Source organism: Cetorhinus maximus, chromosome 12, assembly GCF_964194155.1.
Source record: "Cetorhinus maximus chromosome 12, sCetMax3.hap1.1, whole genome shotgun sequence".
Classification (NCBI taxonomy): domain Eukaryota; kingdom Metazoa; phylum Chordata; class Chondrichthyes; order Lamniformes; family Cetorhinidae; genus Cetorhinus; species Cetorhinus maximus.
Genome location: NC_135890.1, coordinates 78,570,750 through 78,588,791, shown reverse-complemented (window position 1 = coordinate 78,588,791; position 18,042 = coordinate 78,570,750). Strand labels below are relative to the sequence as shown.

Here is an 18,042-nt window from a genome sequence, read left to right as displayed (position 1 = left end):
TCGTCATATACAAAAAAGTCATCTTCCCCCCCAATAAAAATGGGAAACCTATATCCAGCCCTGGCACCCCACGTGGGAATTCTGGAGATTTAATGAGACAAAGTAGTAAATGCTTTTTTGTAACTTTCACGGCGCGCTCTCGCCCATTGTTACATCACCAGGTTGCCCCGGGAGATGGGGGATCCGAACCGGAGGAGAGAAGGGGGCGGGGCCATGCACGGGACGGGCGCCCCCCCACCGGGGTGTGGTGGTGGTGATGAAGGGGGGGAGAGGAGGAGAGGACGGGAGGTCACGCCCCCTTTCGGCGGCGGCGGCGGGAGAAGGGGTGGGGCCTAGCGGGAGGGGCGGGGCCTAGCGGGAGAGGGGGAGGGGGTTCAGGCCGGGTCATGAGAAGCCGCTCGGCCAGGCTGCCCCTTCCCTCCCTCCCGCCAGTGACGATCCCTTGCTCCCCCCCTGTGCATCCCCACCTCTGCTGAGCGGGCCCTTCCTTTTTGCCTTGGCTGGGACTGGAAGCTAATGGAGGCGGACGCTAACCAAGCCAACTCGGTGCTCAGTGCAGACTCTCAGCACGATCCCTGGTACAGGAGCTCAAATCCAATTCATTTATTCAGCTTTTTAAAAAAAAAAATCTCCTTTTTAAAAAAAAAATTCACGTTTGCTTACTAATATTCAAACAAACAATTTTTTTGATAACATCCTCGGATTTTAAACTGTAGTGTTGACTTTCTGAAAAAAGGTGCTTTGGGTTAACGGCCCAACTTACTTTTTTTTCTTTAAATGTGTGTGTGAGGTGCCAACATGGCCGAATCCCATGTCTGAGTTGTGTCTTTGTCTTTTTTCCCTCTCTCTCTTCATATGTTTTTTTAGCAAAATGTTCGTCGGGGGACTGAGCTGGCAGACCACGCAAGGTAAGGAAGGTCCTGATACACCTCCCAACTTTTTTTTTACTTCTGCTAAAATTCAATCCAGATACTTGCGTGTGATTTCTTTTTATTTCTCTTGTTGGTATACACACACATCGTTGTGATTGCATTTTGAAACCATGTAGCCTTTAGTATGAGCAGAAATCACACTCTCCCTTTGACAGACGGGTATTATTTATGTCAATCTGTAGCAGTTTTTTTTTAATCTGGGGGTTCCAGTGCATCGTCTATACATAGTTTTAAAAAAAAAATTGAATTAAATTGTAATTGTTTTTTTTAAGGTGTCCTCGCAAGGACTGCTTTCCCCTTATTTATTTCTTGTTCCTTTCCCGCCCCCCTCTCTCTCTCTCTCTCTCTCGGCTTTAACAGAAGGTCTTAAGGAATATTTCTGTAAATTTGGAGACGTGAAGGAGTGTATGGTGATGCGGGATCCTGTTACAAAACGGTCAAGGTAAGTGAGCGACTCCCTCTGCCTTACTTGCTACTTGGAAGCACTTTCTTCGAAAACTTCGCTTCGGAGAGCGGGGATGTTTTATTTTCACGTTTAAATAGATCTCCATCTGACTCCATTCTCATTCGGATTGTTACACGCTGTTTCTTTTTCCTGACCCTTACAGGAAACTAAAAATTGTGGATTGTTTCCTTTTTTATATTTTTTTTTGCTTTTTTCAGAGGATTCGGGTTTGTCACTTTTGTTGACCAAACGGGCGTAGATAAAGTTCTAGCGCAACCGAGGCACGAACTAGATTCTAAGACGGTAGGTGACTTGTCTTTTTTTTTCCCAAATGAACTGTAAGCAATTTAATAGTTGTGTAAGTAAGAGTGATATACAATAGAACAGATTGCGCGCACACAGCAGAGGTGGCCAGAGACACAGGGCAGGTTTCTGAGATTCACCGACCCCCCCCCCCCCCACACTCTCATTTTTGGGTATTGCAAAGACAGGAGAGACACTGAGCCCCACGTCATGTGTTTGCTTTACAATCCACGCATGGTTTGTCCCAAGTTTCCCACACTGAGATCCAGCTGGTTAAATAGTACAGTGTAAAAATCCAGAGAGAGAGAGAAACTTAGGATTGGGAGGGGGTGGGGGTGTTAGAGAGAAAGAAAGAGTGCCTGAGCGTTCCCACGGCGATCGTTGGCATGGCAACAGGGGCTGCTTTGGGGGTGGGGGGGGAGAGAGATCTTAAATAGGTCAGCATTCATTCATCAGGCCAGTACTTACATTAACGAGATGACCGACTTTCTTGGACCGGGAGGGAAATGAAAACCTGTTTCCTTTTCAAAAGACCTGCTTATTAGGGATCTGTGAAGTGCTATCATTACTCCAGCGCAGGGATTTATTTCATTTTTATTGTGTTGTACAGTTTTTGTCAGGATGCAGGGCAAGGCCTGTGTGTAAAAGGGATGATTAAACTGGGACTGGAGACTGTCTCCTGGCAGCAAGCAGATCAGTGTAGAATGCCCAATAGGGTGGTTTTGGACTGTATTTGTGGTTCAGTTTCTGTCTTTCTCTTCCCCAGGTCACATCCCCCACTCCCTTTCTTTCACACCGTGTTTTACACTCTTATTCACTAATCTACTTAGTGACGGTCTTGCTTCTAAATCGGCTCAAGCACCAGATCAACGGTTCGCTGCTTTTTCAGTTTATTGAAGATGACCAGTAGAGGTGATTGGGAGGGGGTGGGGAGTGGTGAGAAGGGGATATTGTAAATTGTATCCCTTTATCATCTGTGATTTTTTTTGAGTATTATGGTTAGTGGGCTATTTATCCCATGTTATTCTGTGTTAATAAACACCAGAAAAATTCATGGGACTTCCAGAGTGGATTGTTGTGTACAGCAGTGCCTGTATAACTATGCTATAGGATAGTGGTGTCAAACTGGCATGTGTAGTATATAGATCATGAGATCATTCAGTAAGGAGGTAGGAAATTTGGCCCATTAAGCCTATGCCACTCTTTGAAAGAGCTATTCACACTCCCTGCTCTTTTCCTAGAAATTTTTCCTTTTCCAAGTGTAGATCCAATTCTCTATCTGCTTCCAGCACCCTTTCAGCAGCGCATTTCAGATCATCACAACTGAAGCAGTTTACTTGCTCTGCCCTGCGAAGGCAGATGCCAGCCATCTTCAGATTCTTTGCCCAAGTAACCATTCTTCACATGTGAGCGGGGTTGTTGAATGGCGATGTCAATATCACCAGATGAAAAATCCTGGTAGCCTAACCCTGTACTCATCCACCTACATGCACTTTCTAGCTGGGCTTCCTAGATAATCATTAGGAGCTCAAGACTTTCTGATCTCTCTTTCTGGCCTGGGCACTTGATTTTAATTGTTTGCAACCAAGTTACTGGGCTAGGCCACCAAGCCTGAGATCAGTTTAACTCAGTATTGACCTTCGTGGTGGATCCATTAATAAACTAGGTTTTACTGATGGTCTCGATTGATGCAGGAAAATCAATGTGAGAACGGTAGCCACCATTCAAGAATAAAAAAGGCTTGTATTTAGTCAGGAAATGTTCAACTGGTTTAGACTTTGTGGTGAGTTACTGGGCCGTGCCAGAGGACAGTGAATCGTGGTAGTACTGATGTGACCTGTGACAAGGTCCTGGGTCCAGCCTTGAGCCTGGAATTAGTATGAGAACTTGGAGAATGAAGAAAGGAAAGAAATCTAGGCTTTGTGTTCAGTTTCCCCTCCACTGACTCCTTACTAGGATATAGTTCCTCCAACACTAGGTGACCTCTAATATTTTATTCAAATGGGAATATGTTTTGAAGGTGCATACAAGTGGGCCTGTTGCCTATGGAGGAATGTTTAATGTTCATTCTTGGGGTGTTACTGGTAAGGCAGTATTTATCACCCTTAAAGTGGTGGTGAGCTATTGCCTTGTACTGTTGCAGTCTGTGTGGTGTAGGTACCCACAGTGCTATTTGGTAGGAAGGTATGGGATTTTGACCTAGCAACGATGAAGAAATGGCAATATACTTCCAAGTCAAAATGGTGTGTGACTTGGTGTTCTGATGTGTTTGCTTGCCGTTGTTCTGCTAGGTGATAGAGGTTGCAGATGTGGGTGGTGCTATCAAAGAAGCCTTGGTGAGTTGCTGGCACCCTGTTCATGGTGCACTCTGCAGACATGATGTGCTGGTGGTTGAGGAAGCGGATGTTTAAGCTGGTGAATGGGTTGCCAGTGAAATGGGCTGTTTTGTTCTGGATGGTGATGTTGGAGTTGCACGCATTTAGGCAAATTAAGTGTTCCATCACATTCCTGACTTGCGCCTCGGTGGCAGAGAGATGCTGAGTCATGAGGTGAGTCACGCGTTGCAGAATACTCATCCTCACACCTGCTAGTAGCCATGCTATTTATGTGGCTGACCCTGTTGAAATTCTGGCCTGTGCTGACCCCAAGGTATTTTTGGTGGTGGGTGGGGGGTTGGCGATGGTAATACTATTGAATGCCTATGGGATAGTGGCTAGACTCTGGCTGGCACCTTTGTGGTGTGAATGCTACTTGCCATTTATATAGCCTGAGCCTGGATGGGTCCAGGTACGTGGACAACTTTAGCATCTGTGGAGATGGTGGCATAGTGGTAATGTCACTGAACTAGTAATCCAGAGGCCCAAGCTAATGCTCTAGGGAGGGGTTTATAGAATGGTTACAGGACAGAAGAAGGCCATTCAGCCCATCGTGTTGTGCTGGCTCTCTGCAAGAGCAATTCACCCAGTGTCACTCCCCTGCCTTTTCCCCTGTAAATTTTTCTTTTTCGGATAATGATCCTATTCTCTACGGAATGCAAGAGGGAATTGGATTGTTAACTGAAGAATAAAATTTGCAGGGCTACAGTAAATCCCACCATAGTAGTTGCTGGAATTTAAATTCAATTAATAACTCAATAATAAAACTTGTGACCATGAAACTATCATCAATTGTTGTAAAAACCCATCTGCTTTACTGATGTCCTTTAGGGAAGGAAATCTGCAGACCTTACCTGGTCTGGCCTACATGTGAAAGCTCAATCACTGAGCATGTTCAAGACAGAAATTGATAGATTTCTGGGTACTAATGACATAAGGGATATGGGGATAGTGGGGAAAAATGGTGTAGAGGCAGATGATCAGTCATGATCTGTTTGAATGGCGGGCTGAATGGCCAACTCCTATGTGACTCTAGACCCACAGCAATGTGGTTGACTCTTAACTGCCCTCTGAAAAGTCCTAGCAAGCCAACTCAGTTCAAGGGCAATTAGGGATGGGCAATGAATGCTGAACTTGCCAGAGACCCCCACTTTCTATCAAAGAATAAAGAAAAAAATTGCAGATGGTTGAACACTGTAATCATTGGTGAAGAGCCCCCTTCTGACCTTATGGAGGAAGGTTTTGGGTCAATCAGCTGATTGTACTTGCAACTAAGACACTTCTGATAAATTCTTATAACAAAAGCCTTGAGCCTGAGATTTTTGGCCTCCAGCAATCATCCCATTACCCTTTTATGCCATGCATGACTCCAAACACTGAAGATTCTTGATACGATTCCCATTGATCAGTTTTCCTAGGGCTCCTTGGTACAACACCTTGTCAAATGTTGCCTTGATGTCAAGGCCAGCCACACACTCTTCAGTTCTCTTGTCTATGTTTTGTCTATATATGGCTGTATTGAGATCTGGAGCTGAGTGGCCCTGGTGGACCTGAACCAAGCAATATTGGGCAAGTTATTGGTGAGGAAGCATCGCTTGATAGCACTCTTGATGACTTTTCTGATTGAGAATCAGCTGATGGGGTGATCATTGGCTGGTTTGGATTTGTCCAGCCTTTTGTGGGTAGGACGTACCTAGGCAATTTTCCACATCGTTGGGTAGATGCCATAGTTGTACTGGAACAGCTTGGCTAGAACTGTGACTAGTTCTTCAGCATTGTATTTGGGGAGCCATAGTCTTGGCTGAGCACACTGAACACAGTAGTTTCTTGATGGAATTGGCTGAAGAGTGGTATCCTTCTGGTGGGAGACCTTGGGAGGAGGCCGAGGGGGATTATCCCTTTTTACCTTTGGATAAAGATCTTTGCAAGAGCTTCAGCCTTGTTTTTTGCATTCGTTTGTTGGGCTTTGTCATCTTTTAGGATAGGGATGAGGAGCTGCGATTCATTGATTAATCGACCACCATCATTTGTGACTGAATATAGTGGAGTTGCAGAGCTTTAACCCAAACTGTTGGTTGCAGGATCCCTTCTATACCATGTTGCTTCCACTGTTCCAGTTTAGCATGTATGTAGTCTTGTGCTGTAGCATCACCAGGTTGACACCTTATTTTCAGGAACATGGTACTGCTCCTGGTATAGATTCCACACTCCTTGTTGAAAATCTGGCTTAATGGAAGAGTGAGGTATGGTGGCATAGTGGTAATGTTACTGGGCTATGTAGAGGCCTGAGTTAAAATCCCACCTTGGCAGCTGGGAAAATTTAAATTCAATTGATTAATAAGTTTGGAATTAAATGCCAGCCTTTTTATAATAATCATGAAAACTACTGGATTGCTGTAAAAACTCATCTGGTTCACTGATGTCCTTCAGGGGAGGAGATCTGCTGTCCTTAACTGACCTGGCTTACTTGAGACTCCAGACCCACAGCAAGGCGGTTGGCTCTTGACTGCCCTCTGAAATGGCTTAACAAGCCACTCCGTTCAAGGGCAGTTAGAGATGGCAATAAATGTTGGCTTTGTCAGTGACGCTCGCATCCCAAGAATGAATTTTGAAAAGTAACTCAAAGGTATTCAGTGTTGAGTAGCTAGATCTGATAATCAATCACATTTAGCAAGGTGGTATTGCTATACTGCACAATAAATGTCTTTAATGTGAAGGCAGGGCTCGGTCTCTGTAAAGACTTTGTGCTGGTCACTTCTACAGTCATTGACAGGTGGATCTGGGACAGGTAGATTAATGATGATAAGGTCAAGCAATTTTTTTTCTTGTGTTGATTCTCTCCCCACTGCCCTTCAGGGCTCGGCCTACTCAAGTCAGTGGTGGTGCTGTTGAGCCACTCTCAGTGATGGACATTGAAGTCCCCACTCAGAATATATTCTGTGGTGTTTGACAGGGAGGAATATGGATTCATCAGCTTGGAGACGTAAGGGTAGATGGGAATCAGCAGGAGGATTCCATGCCCATGAGACTTCATGTGTATGGAGTCAGTGTTGAGGACTCCTAAAGTTACTTCCACCTGAGTAAACCACTGTGCCCCCACTTCATTCAGTGTCCACACAGCCATACACTTGCAGCAAGGGAGCCTTGTGTTACTTCCCCCTCCCTGTCCACCGTGATCTCAGCATAGACTTGGGACAGACCTCCAAACCTAATGATATGTGGAAAAAGCTGTCAAAAGGAAAAATAATGCTTGTCTTGAATTAAGTGGCAACGTGACTTGTATTTTACTGTCAGGATCGTCTGTGTGTTGCATCTGGATACATTTTCATGTGACTTGTAGAGCACCAATAAATTGTATTGTAACTGACCCAAACCTGAGGTGACAAAAATGGCACAGTTTATATCAATACAAGTTGATGTGAGGCTTTGTTTGCTTGATAATGAAGTGGCCTGGAATGATCTGTGGAATTGTTTTGAAAATCTCCATACAATTAATGTATTTTAAAATGTAGATTTATGTTTGTATTTTCTGCAGACCGATGGGCATTTAAATTGTTTAGCATTTTAAAAAAAATAAATTTTACATTAAATGTTCACTGATTCACTGTCTGGTACCAGAGCTAATTTAATGAATAGACTGTCCAATGACTGGGGTTGGGTGAAGAGAAAGTGTAGATTGAGCCTTTAGACACTTCACACTTCCATTCCTCCCAACCCTGACTGGCCTAAATTTGAAATGGAGGCTGCAATGCAAAGCTTTTAAGATCTTATTAATCAACATTTTGAACCTTCAGAGACCTGTTTGCAGCCCATTGTGCATGGCAACCCAGTTTGTGAATTAGAATTATATAGGCAAATTGAAGTCTCTATCCTTGAGCCTTGCAGCTGTGTAAGGTCCCTGGTTCGATCCAAGGTCAGTGCTAAGTCCACAGATCTTGGCTTGGGGAGAGTCTTGTGGATGCTACAATCGGCTACAACATTCCTGGGTTTGGGGGTGGGGGAAAGCAATCAGAAGCATTGCTCCATTGCATCCCCTACTGGGCACTTGGTGAGAACAGGATTAGGAAGAGTTGTGACATCCTTCAGATCACTGAGGCTCGCTCATGAATAATGGCCTCTTGGGTGAAGTAACGTCCACGGAACCATCCTTCAGTAAAAGATTTAAAGCTTATGGAAAATGAGGGCAGGAAACTGGGAGGGGGCGTGGAATTAGTGGGTCCAACGTTTGTATAAGAAATGTAGGTACAATATGGATTTCCATTGATTAAAATTAAAAATTGGTAAATTCCATCTGACTCAGATTTTGCCCTTTTAATAAGATCTAATCTCCTTTTCTGTTTGACCTACAAAAGCTATTTTTACATTGAAACCAGTCTATTGAACAGTTCTTTTCAACACACCCAGATTTTTGTTTCATACAATTGTATTTAAAGACAATTGTAAGCTTGTTGTTTCACTAGTGCAGTTCAGGATTCCAGGAGAAATCTATCTTGTTATCCAACAATTGATTCTTTGAGAATTTGTGGACCCGAGTGCCAGATTTTTATCGGTCCACAAACTACCGGGCATGGCACCAGTACAATACTTGAACAGTACCAATCCTGGCAACTGCGACTTCCTAGTTTTTAAGGTGAAATGGCTCCTTAAAGTCCCAGAGACCATGGCTCTCCTGGGTGTTTTGACCAATTCTTTGTGCCTATGGTAACACAACGAAAACTAATAAACAGTTTCTTCATCCAAAGAAAAAAGAAATCCTATTCTAAATGCTGGGAGCTCAAAACCTGTTTGTTTTAGCAAGCTGAGCTTAACAGTAATCAGCTAGACCTCCACCTTAGTTTACGATAGCAGATTTTTTTTTTGCTGATGAGGCATTGCAGGCATAAAGGCCTTTTTTAGTTAATAAAAAAATGAATGTCTGTCACCAAATGTGATGCAAACTGGTTTAGCATCAGAACTTTCTGAAAGCACCTGGGACCTTTTGCTGCTGCCGCCGTGACATCTCATCAACTCTGACCATATGTAGTGAGTCTTGATTGTATTGTAGGGCATCAAGCAGTGTGAAAACTTTAATATTTGGAAGATTTCCTGCTTTGATCCTGCCTCCAATGTTCTCGTGCCTTACCTTGCACACAAGCTGACTTGCCCAAGTGGCTTCACTTCATGTGCAAGCCCAGGCAGTAAGTGTTCGCTGATCCTGGTCCTGTTCTCACTTAATGTCACCAGATAGTGAATAGCAGCAGAAACATGGTTGATTTTTTACCTTCCAAGCTCTAGGGTGTATTATCTTAAAATTTGAGGCCGGCCATTCAGAAATGAAATTAGGAAGCACTTCTTCACACAGTGTAGTGCAAATCTGGAAATTTGTTCACCTTCCCTTTCCAAAAACAAAGGGCTACGCATCAATTGGAAGTTTTGAGACTGAGATTGATAGTGTTATTAGGTAAAGGTGTCAATGGATTTGAAGCAAAGCTGGGTAAATGGAGTTGAGGTATGGATCAGCCATGATCTAACTCAGGATGTCTCTATCTTTTTTGCTTCTGAGGCACCCCTCCCATGTTATAAAATTCCTGCTGATCCCCCGGAAATACAAACACAAGATTTTTCTCTGTATAAAAATTTGTTATACAAGTAAACATGCATGTTCATTATTTTTATTTTATTTCTATAAATTGATTAGGCAATTGATTGCATAATCTCCAGTGCAATACTGAGGGAGTGCTGCATTGAGAGGGGTTGGGAACTAGAGATTAGATGTGAATGTCCCGCCAACACTCTGAAGGATGTCTCAAAAAGCCTTTCTTAATATTACACCATTGGTGTTGTCGAATTAAGAGCTGTTTCTCTTTTACAGATACTCAGTTTGGTAGGTTTCAAAGCTTAGGGACAGATTAACCTAAGGTAGCAGGCAATTCAGGAAACAATCCTGAGATAATAAATAAGTGTTGGAGCATTCAACAAATTCTTTTCATATGTGTGAAAGAATCTCTCAATGCTTGTGATATTTAGTTATATTTTTGAATGATGAAATCTACCTCAAATATATGCATAGTTATTTATGACTTAACAACTGTGCATATATTTGAGGTAGATTTTTTCACACGCATGAAAAGAATTTGTTGAATTAAAACCCAAGCACATATTAATTCCATCCCCTTTAATCTGTAGCTGGAAATTTGATATAATCTTATTTTTTTCACCACCGTCAAGTCAGACACATGCAGGATGTGACCTGAACCAGGCCCTACACCCCAGAATTATTGGCTGGAGTGAGTGGGTGTGAAAAGGAAGCTTTCCTTTGGTGACTCCATTGTTACTGCTGGTTATTAATTTCTCAGTGGTTGCTGTTCCTTACTGAATGAATTGAGGAAATCCACTATCTTTTGGATGCTGCTGTTGGCAACCTCATTATATTCCCTTTTGGCCCATTCCCATTGTATTCCTCTCTGCCCTGCATCGTCCGGTCTTGCCATGTCTGAAGCACGATGACATCCCCTAACCCAACTCTGCTTGTAATCACTGCGCTGATTTGGTTTAGTCGGCGCTTTGTATGGAACCGATGACCAGATTGGGCCACACCTGAGTTAGGCAAAGGTTATTGGTTAGGGGTGCAGTGGATTGAGAGGACGGATAGTCTAGAGCTTCTATTGGTTATTCTTAGCAGGCCCCCGTGGAACTCTTGTTAGAGGGCAAGGGACCTTGTTAGAGAACCCCAGATCTAATTGAATAGTGGAACAGAATGGCCTGCTTGTATATCTAGGAGGTCAGCTGTGGTGTCCCAATTTTAGACCCCACTGAGGTCAGCTAACTCCTCACAATGTGGGGGTTGAACACCGATCCTTTTGGCCTGTTTGAACCAGCTATGGAAAATAAAGTCAGAGAGGTTTATGTTCCCGGTTGCTGTAGACAAAACTGAAAGTGGTTGTGCTTTGGAGCCCCATCAAATGCTGACCTTTTAAGTGCAAGTCTTGTCAGGAATTTCTCGCTTCTAAGTAAGAAATTCTTGACCGGAGACTCAAGGAATGCAGGAACCAGGCTGCATGTGGAGGTGTCTCTGTGATTTTGACAGGGAGCATGTCGGGCACAGTGCCTGCACGCTGAATGTCCTGGTGAGGTGGCTTGACTTGTGGGAACATCATAAGACGCTGTTTTCCATGAACTGACGTATATCAAAAGTGTTTGGCCGGATATTTTGAATTAAATATGTTCATTGAGTCACTCTGTCTGGTACCAGAGCAAGTTGAATAAATAGGCTGTCCAGCAACTATTACACCCAGCAGCTGAGCGTAGGTTGGTTGTGAATATAGAAGGTTGTTTTATGGAAAATAAAATTGAGATAATCCAGGGTGTGTAACCCTTGTCCTTCACCTCTTAATGAAATAAACTCTCATTGGGAAAATGTAAAATTCTATTGATGCCCTTCAGCTAACTGGCAGACGACCAGGATTGAATTCTGCTTCATATAGTTCAGGATTGCATCAGATATGTCCCTTGCCCATGGAACTTTTTAAAAATACCAATGGATTTCCTGTATTGTTGCCCGGGTTGAGTCGTAGTGCAGCATCTGGTGTTGTGTAACCTTGTTGTACCATACAACACACAGTATGTTAGCAGGGGCACTTATTTGTATTGACTGAATAAATCAAACTGCAAATTTTCTTTGTCTATTTTGGAATAAACCCCCAAGCCTCTTTGCCTGATTGTTTCATGGGGCCCACTTTGTTTTGAGTTGGCTACTCTTGCAACTAAGTGATGACCCATTGATAGCACTTTATCTGCAACCCCCGCTACCCCACTACCCTGTATCCCCACAGCAATGTGTGTGATTGAGAAGTCATTTGGTACAGGAGGCGGCTTCTTGGGACGATCTCATGCCAACAGTTTGGCGCTGGGCATTGACATTGAAGGATTCTTCATCCACGAGAGCGCTCTCCAGTTCCAACCCTCATCAAAAAGCAAGACTCTAGCAATTATAATACAGCTTGCATTTGTATGGTGCCTTCATCTAGTCGAGTGTTTCAAGCTGCTTCAGAGGAGCAGAATCAGACAAAAGTTGACAGTGAGCCAAATAACAAAAATTAGGGCAGGTAATGTAAAATCTTCATCAAGGAGGTAGGTTTTAAGGAAGATTTTAAAGTGGGAGAGGTTTAGGGAGGGAATTCCAGGGCCAGGACAACTGAATGCTTGGCCACTAAAGGGAGGACAGAAGGGAGTTGGTGGTGTGGGTGGTGAACAAGAGGCCCAAGTTAGTAGTGGCTGTAGGGTTATGGTGTATCTACTGCGTGTAACTGAATAGGAGAGCATCGCTACAGTGTGCAGTGATGTGGCTGTGAGTGCAATGTTTGCAGGAGTGAAAATGAGATCTCGGAGCTCCCGCATGCGTGTAATTTGCGGCAAGACTGCTAGTTGAAGAATGTAGATCCGTTGGGGCACATCCAGCTTGGAGACCTTTTCAGATGGATCAATGTACCAATTCCATGAAGGCCAATTTGGCCCATTCCACTTCTCTGGCTGGTATAGTTTTGGGACTCTGCATGGATTGAGGGAAGTGGCGGGTGGACAGTGGCTTGTGCTGGTCATTACTCATATGTTTCATTCTGTGTCTCATCCAATCAGTCCTAGCTGGTCTTGTGCATTCACTTGCAATAACAGTGGGAGCCTCTACACCTTTTGAACTAGGGAGCGAGTGTATGTATATAAGTGATTGAGAGAAAAGGAGGACCATGAACTTCAAAATATTGAATGTTTTTGCTACAGGGAGCAGTTGAGGGGGAGACCATTTTATTTATTTAGGGAATAGTGCACAATTATTAGAAATGGAGAAAGATGCGGGGTTGTGGGGAGCCTGTGGGTCTGTAGGATTAGCTCTGGATTGTTCTGCCGAAGAGCTGCCACAGACATGAAGGGCCAAAAGGCTTCTGCGTTTGTAAGGCTCTGAGGTTTCTACATTAAAATTCCAGACATTGAAGCCAAGGTCTCAGGTTAGTTTTTAAAAATTGTTTCAAAGTCCCTTCCCATCCTCTCCACCCCGTGGATTAATGAGGAACTGTTCTACCTGGCTCAAAAAGTTCTTGGGCATGAACCCCATTCTGAGTTAGTGGATCTCAGTTGGGGGCACATTATGCAGAAGTTGGATGGGGGTGGTGGGGAGGGGGTACAATTAGCCTTGGAGCCTCTGGTTTGGAGAGAAAATCAACTACAGTTCCCAAAGTGGATTGCTGCCCAGCGATTCCTGCCAGAAAGTCCGTGTTCCGACATTGTCCTCAATGATTTTGCCCACACCCCACTACAGCGATCCAAAAAGAACCTCTCCATTCTCGCTGTTAACGTTCAGATGTGAAGAACCAGAGGGTCCATTTGTGAAATCGCCTTTTGGGGATGGGGATGGAGAGAAAATCAGCTTCTCTGTATTTTACGTTTCAGAGGATGTCACATTAGGCTGACATCAGGTTACATTAGCCAGGAATTAGTTTGAAATAGCTTTTTAATGGAGTCATGATTCCATTTAGTTTGCTGACAGAAAAGAGCTTCCATTTCTCTGGCCATTCTCTTGTTTTGCAGAGTGATTCTTACAGCAACTTTAATCTCACAACTGAAAGTTTAATTTTCTGTTATGTTTTCCTCCCATGCAGATTGATCCTAAAGTGGCTTTTCCACGTAGAGCACAGCCAAAGGTAAGAACCCTGTCACCGCTGGCTTGCTTTCTTACTGTATGTAATGTTTTTTGTTCTGAACTTGTTTAGGGACTATAATGAAGGGATTGTCTGAGTGATGATCAGGTTTCCACCACATCCCAGTTTTCCCAAACTCCTAAAGGGTTGCGTTGACACTACAAACTGCAAAGCATGAAGCGGGTGCAGCATGGTTGTCAGTGGGCATAACCCTGATCCCCTTCTCTTTCCCCGGTCCCCCTTCTACTTTTCCCCTCCTCTTCCTATTCTGGGACATGATCCCATTGTCACCTTCGAGTGGTAGTCCTTGTCCATGAGCCTTCAACGTGAGTAACAGGCTGGGTCACATGGGAGGCATCACACCTGATGTCTGTGGGGTTGCCTCACCACCATCAAACTCCAGCCTCCGAGACATTGGCCTACACCCTTAATGGATTCAACTACCAGGATGGAACACATGGCCTTCATTTTATAAACAGTCCACTACTTTCGTCAAGGGAACCACTTAAGTAGGAGTGATCCAAGGTGAGCTGTGATTAAAAGTAGAAAATGCTGGAAATGCTCAGCAGATCTGGCAGCATCTGTGGAGAGAGAATCAGCAATGATGTTTCAGGTCAACAGCATTTCATCGGAAGCTCAGCTGCGTCCAACTAGTTGGAGGAAAGAACAAAAACGGAACCCAATGTGACTACTGCTTTTGTCTGGTTGAATGCTTAACTAAACCTGGGTCGCAGTGTGATTTGGCACGCAATTGATAAATGCTTTCCCCAATGCAGAAATAGGTTAATAGCTTCTTCTGTAATAAGATAACAGAAAGTAGGGTTCTTAAGGTTGGGTTCCATGCTAAAGCGAAAGAATTGATGCAGATTAGCAGATCAGTAACACAATGATTAACTGAGCCAAGGTGACGTTTATAAGCCTGGGTGACATTTCTGTTCCTGGTCTGTTGATGGCTACTTGGTTTGAAAACTACTGTTGACTTGTTCAAGTGGCTCAGTGGGTGAATGTACTGCATTTCTGACCAGAGCGCTTCCTGGCTTGATAGCATACACTACAATATTAATTAGTATGTCAAAAATGGTCCGCTTTCCTGTCTACTTGACAGTCACTTTGATGATGCATGATTATGCGCAACTTATAAAACGCGCTCAGAAAGCAAAGCATGATTTTTTAAAAAAAATTAAAGTTCAGGATTAAGACCATCAGATTTTAAGTTACAATGCAAAAGGTACATGAGGTGAGCTCCTGGTTGTTCTCCAGTAAGCTCCGGTGGTGGAGGTTCATGTGGATGGATGCCAAGTGGGCATAGGATCGTTCTCAGCTGTGGTCCCACTGACCAAACAACCCTAGAACCTGAGGCGAGGGTTTCTGCAATGCATTTGGCAACCCCGAAGGGCGGGGAATTCACGAGCTGGTGATTTTCTGGAAGAGTTCCCTGTCCTAGGCTGCGCAGGAAGTGTGCCACTTGAGTAGGATGTGGAAGGTCCGTTAGTGCTTGTGGAAATGTTCCTCAGCATTAGTCATTCACCTTGAGGAAAAATTAATGCGATTAGATATGTTCTGTTCCCTTTCCCCACTTCACCAATGCAGCAGAACATTGTAATTCAATTAAGCTGTCAAATACCAACCGCTATTGCCATCTCCCAGTAAATATTCTCTCTTCCCTGCCTGAGTGTGGTAACTGTTCATTACGTGATACATAATCGAGGGATGTACGGTTGGCCAGAAAAACCTGGCGTCGTGGGATGGCCATTTTCCTGGTGGGCCCGCTGGTGCCCAAAGGAGTTGTGGCAGGTGTGCAGAAGCAGTTCATGAGGCATTTGGAGCGATAATGTTACAGAAAAAAAATTGCTATTTCAAAGAATGGTAAATGTTTGAAATAATCTGCTGGTGTCTATTGGCAGAGGCAAGATCTTGACAGTACTAGATGGTTGATAACAAGCTGGAAGCTTGTTTTACATTGCTCCTAATTTTGCTTTTGCAGTGGACCAGACAAAATGCAGCTGGATGATGGACGGCAAAAGTTATTGAGTGGGGGAAATGAGCTTCAATTCAATGAAAGGGCTCTTTCTCACCATTAATGATTTTTGTACATTCTAATTTGTGAAACTTGCAAGATGTCTGAGGTTATGGAAACGTGATGTTGGTTTTAAAAGGCCCCCTGGCATTGTGTTCAGTGTGAGTTGGCACGGTGTGGTATTTCATTGTAAGACTGGTTGCCACTGCTTGCATTCAGACCTGGTTGACTTGGAAAGGGGCTTGTGTAATTAAATTTTCTCATTTTGTTTCCAGTCGAATTGCATTTGAGTTTGTTTGCTCTGTTGCTCTGTAGGGACCCTCTCTCTACCTTAATATGCTGTTGGTTAATTGCTGATAAGCGTTTTAGGAAGCTGCTTACAAGTTCCTTGTGACATGTCGCCCATATTAAAGTGGTGGCTTAGCTGCCACAGCTGCGTGGCTGAACACCAAGAACTTGTTATTTGATTCTTGTGCTGCGCACTAGGCATCAAAGGGGCATTTTCAATATGTCACAGTTTTGAATCCAGGGTGGGAGGGGGGAAGTCTCCTCAAGGATCAGGCTCATCAATTCCACAGGAAGACCAATGGCATAGGAAGCACTTGTAGCGGGAGCTGTACCTACCATTTTGCTCCACTTCTAAACTTCAATAACTATGTGGGTCTCTGATAGAGGGCGACCAATTTGTCTATCGTGCCTGTGCCGGCTCTTTGAAAGATCGATCCAACTAGCCCCACTCCCCTGCTCTTTCACCATAGCCCTGCATATGTTTCTTTTTCAAGTATTTTTTCAGTTTTCTTTTGAAAGTTACTGAATCTGCTTCCATCATCTTTTCACACAGTGCATCTCAGATCACAGCTCAAGGTGCAAATGGTGAAGATAGCATTGCTGATCTTCGCATTTTGTCACTAGCCACAGTTTTTTTTTGCAGTTTCTCATAAATTGATAATAAAATTATCCACTTACTGACGACTTTGTCATAAAAGCTGCTGCTTGTTGACATCTGATAGATACACCTGCAATAACCCAGCATGCTAGTACAGGAAGTAACCATGCTACACAAACAAAGAAGATGCTGGATTAGATAAACTGTGTTTGACATTGTATCCCTGATTTCCATTGGCTTCACCACTGGTGGCTATAGATCCAGCTGCCAAGGCTCTATGCTCTTGGAATTTTTGCACCCCCCCAAAACCCCTCTGCCTCTCTCCCTCTTTCCTCCTTTTCAGGTGCTTCTTAAAGCCTTTGTCTAAGCATTTTGTCATCTGTCCTCATATCTTTGTGGCTCAGTGTCCAATTTTATTTGATCGTGATACCTGTGAAGGGTGCTGGGGTGTTTTAGCATGTTTAGCTGCTATATAAATACAAAAGCGCTGGCTTCGGCTGGCGGAATGCAAGGGTTGCTGCTACGGTTGCTCACCACATCTCTGGCTTAGAGAGCCAAAATGTGAGCTCAGATTTCTCTCAGCTCGGTGTTCCCTGCTGTATACATGGGTGTTGTATGAGGACAGGATGGAGCTCTGCCCTGATGCCAGTTGTGGTTGAACGGTGGGCCAACGCTAGGTTTAGGGGTGAGTGAGCAGGTAGAATGACGACTGAACCAAGGTATCAGTGAATGTTGAAGCCCTCTGATCTACCTTTTTTTTATTCATTCACGGGATGCGAGTGTCGCCGGTGAGGCCAGCATTTATTGCCCATCCCTAATTGACCTTGAGAAGGTGGTGGTGAGTTGCCTTCTTGAACCGCTGCAGTCGAAGTGATGCAGGTACACCCACAGTTAGGGTTAGGGAGCTAGGGAGGGAGTTCCAGGATTCTGACCCAGAGACAGTGAAGGAACAGCAAAATATTTCCAAGTCAGGATGGTGAGTGGCTTGGAGGGAAACGTCAAGGTGGCGGCGTTCCCATCTATCTGCAGCCCTTGTCCTTCTAGATGGTAGTGCTTGTGGGTTTGGAAGGTACTGTCTAAGGAGCCTTGGCGAGTTTCTGATCGTGGGGAGAGAGTGGGACAGGGGTGTGGTCCTGAACAAAAGGGAAAGGACTTACATTTATACAACATCTCTCACATCATCAACATCCCAAAGTCCCTTATGACCAATGAATTAATTTTGTATCATAGTCACAGAAATAGGAGCAGGGATTGGCCTTACAGCCCTTCGAGCTAGCTGCACCAGTCCATAAGGTCAGGATTGGTCTGCTACATCAGCTCCATTTTCCCGTCCTGTCCCATATCCCTTGTTGCCTGAAGACTCCAAAATTCTATTGCCCTCAGTCTTGAATATACACAACGACTGCATCCACAACC

The 18,042-nt window shown here is 44.1% G+C and overlaps 1 protein-coding gene across 2 annotated transcripts in view; it reads left to right on the top strand.

Moving 5' to 3' along the window:
- Positions 1 to 369: 369 nt before the first annotated feature.
- The window catches only part of msi1b (musashi RNA binding protein 1b), a 139,948-nt gene continuing 122,275 nt past the window's right edge, over positions 370 to 18,042 (top strand). For both annotated transcript variants that reach the window (XM_078553960.1, XM_078553959.1), the window contains exons 1-5: positions 370 to 578; positions 868 to 908; positions 1,293 to 1,374; positions 1,596 to 1,680; positions 13,685 to 13,726. In XM_078553960.1, coding sequence (XP_078410086.1) covers positions 517 to 578; positions 868 to 908; positions 1,293 to 1,374; positions 1,596 to 1,680; positions 13,685 to 13,726 — 312 coding nt within the window. In that variant the 5' untranslated portion in view covers positions 370 to 516. The remainder of the gene's footprint in view (positions 579 to 867; positions 909 to 1,292; positions 1,375 to 1,595; positions 1,681 to 13,684; positions 13,727 to 18,042) is intronic.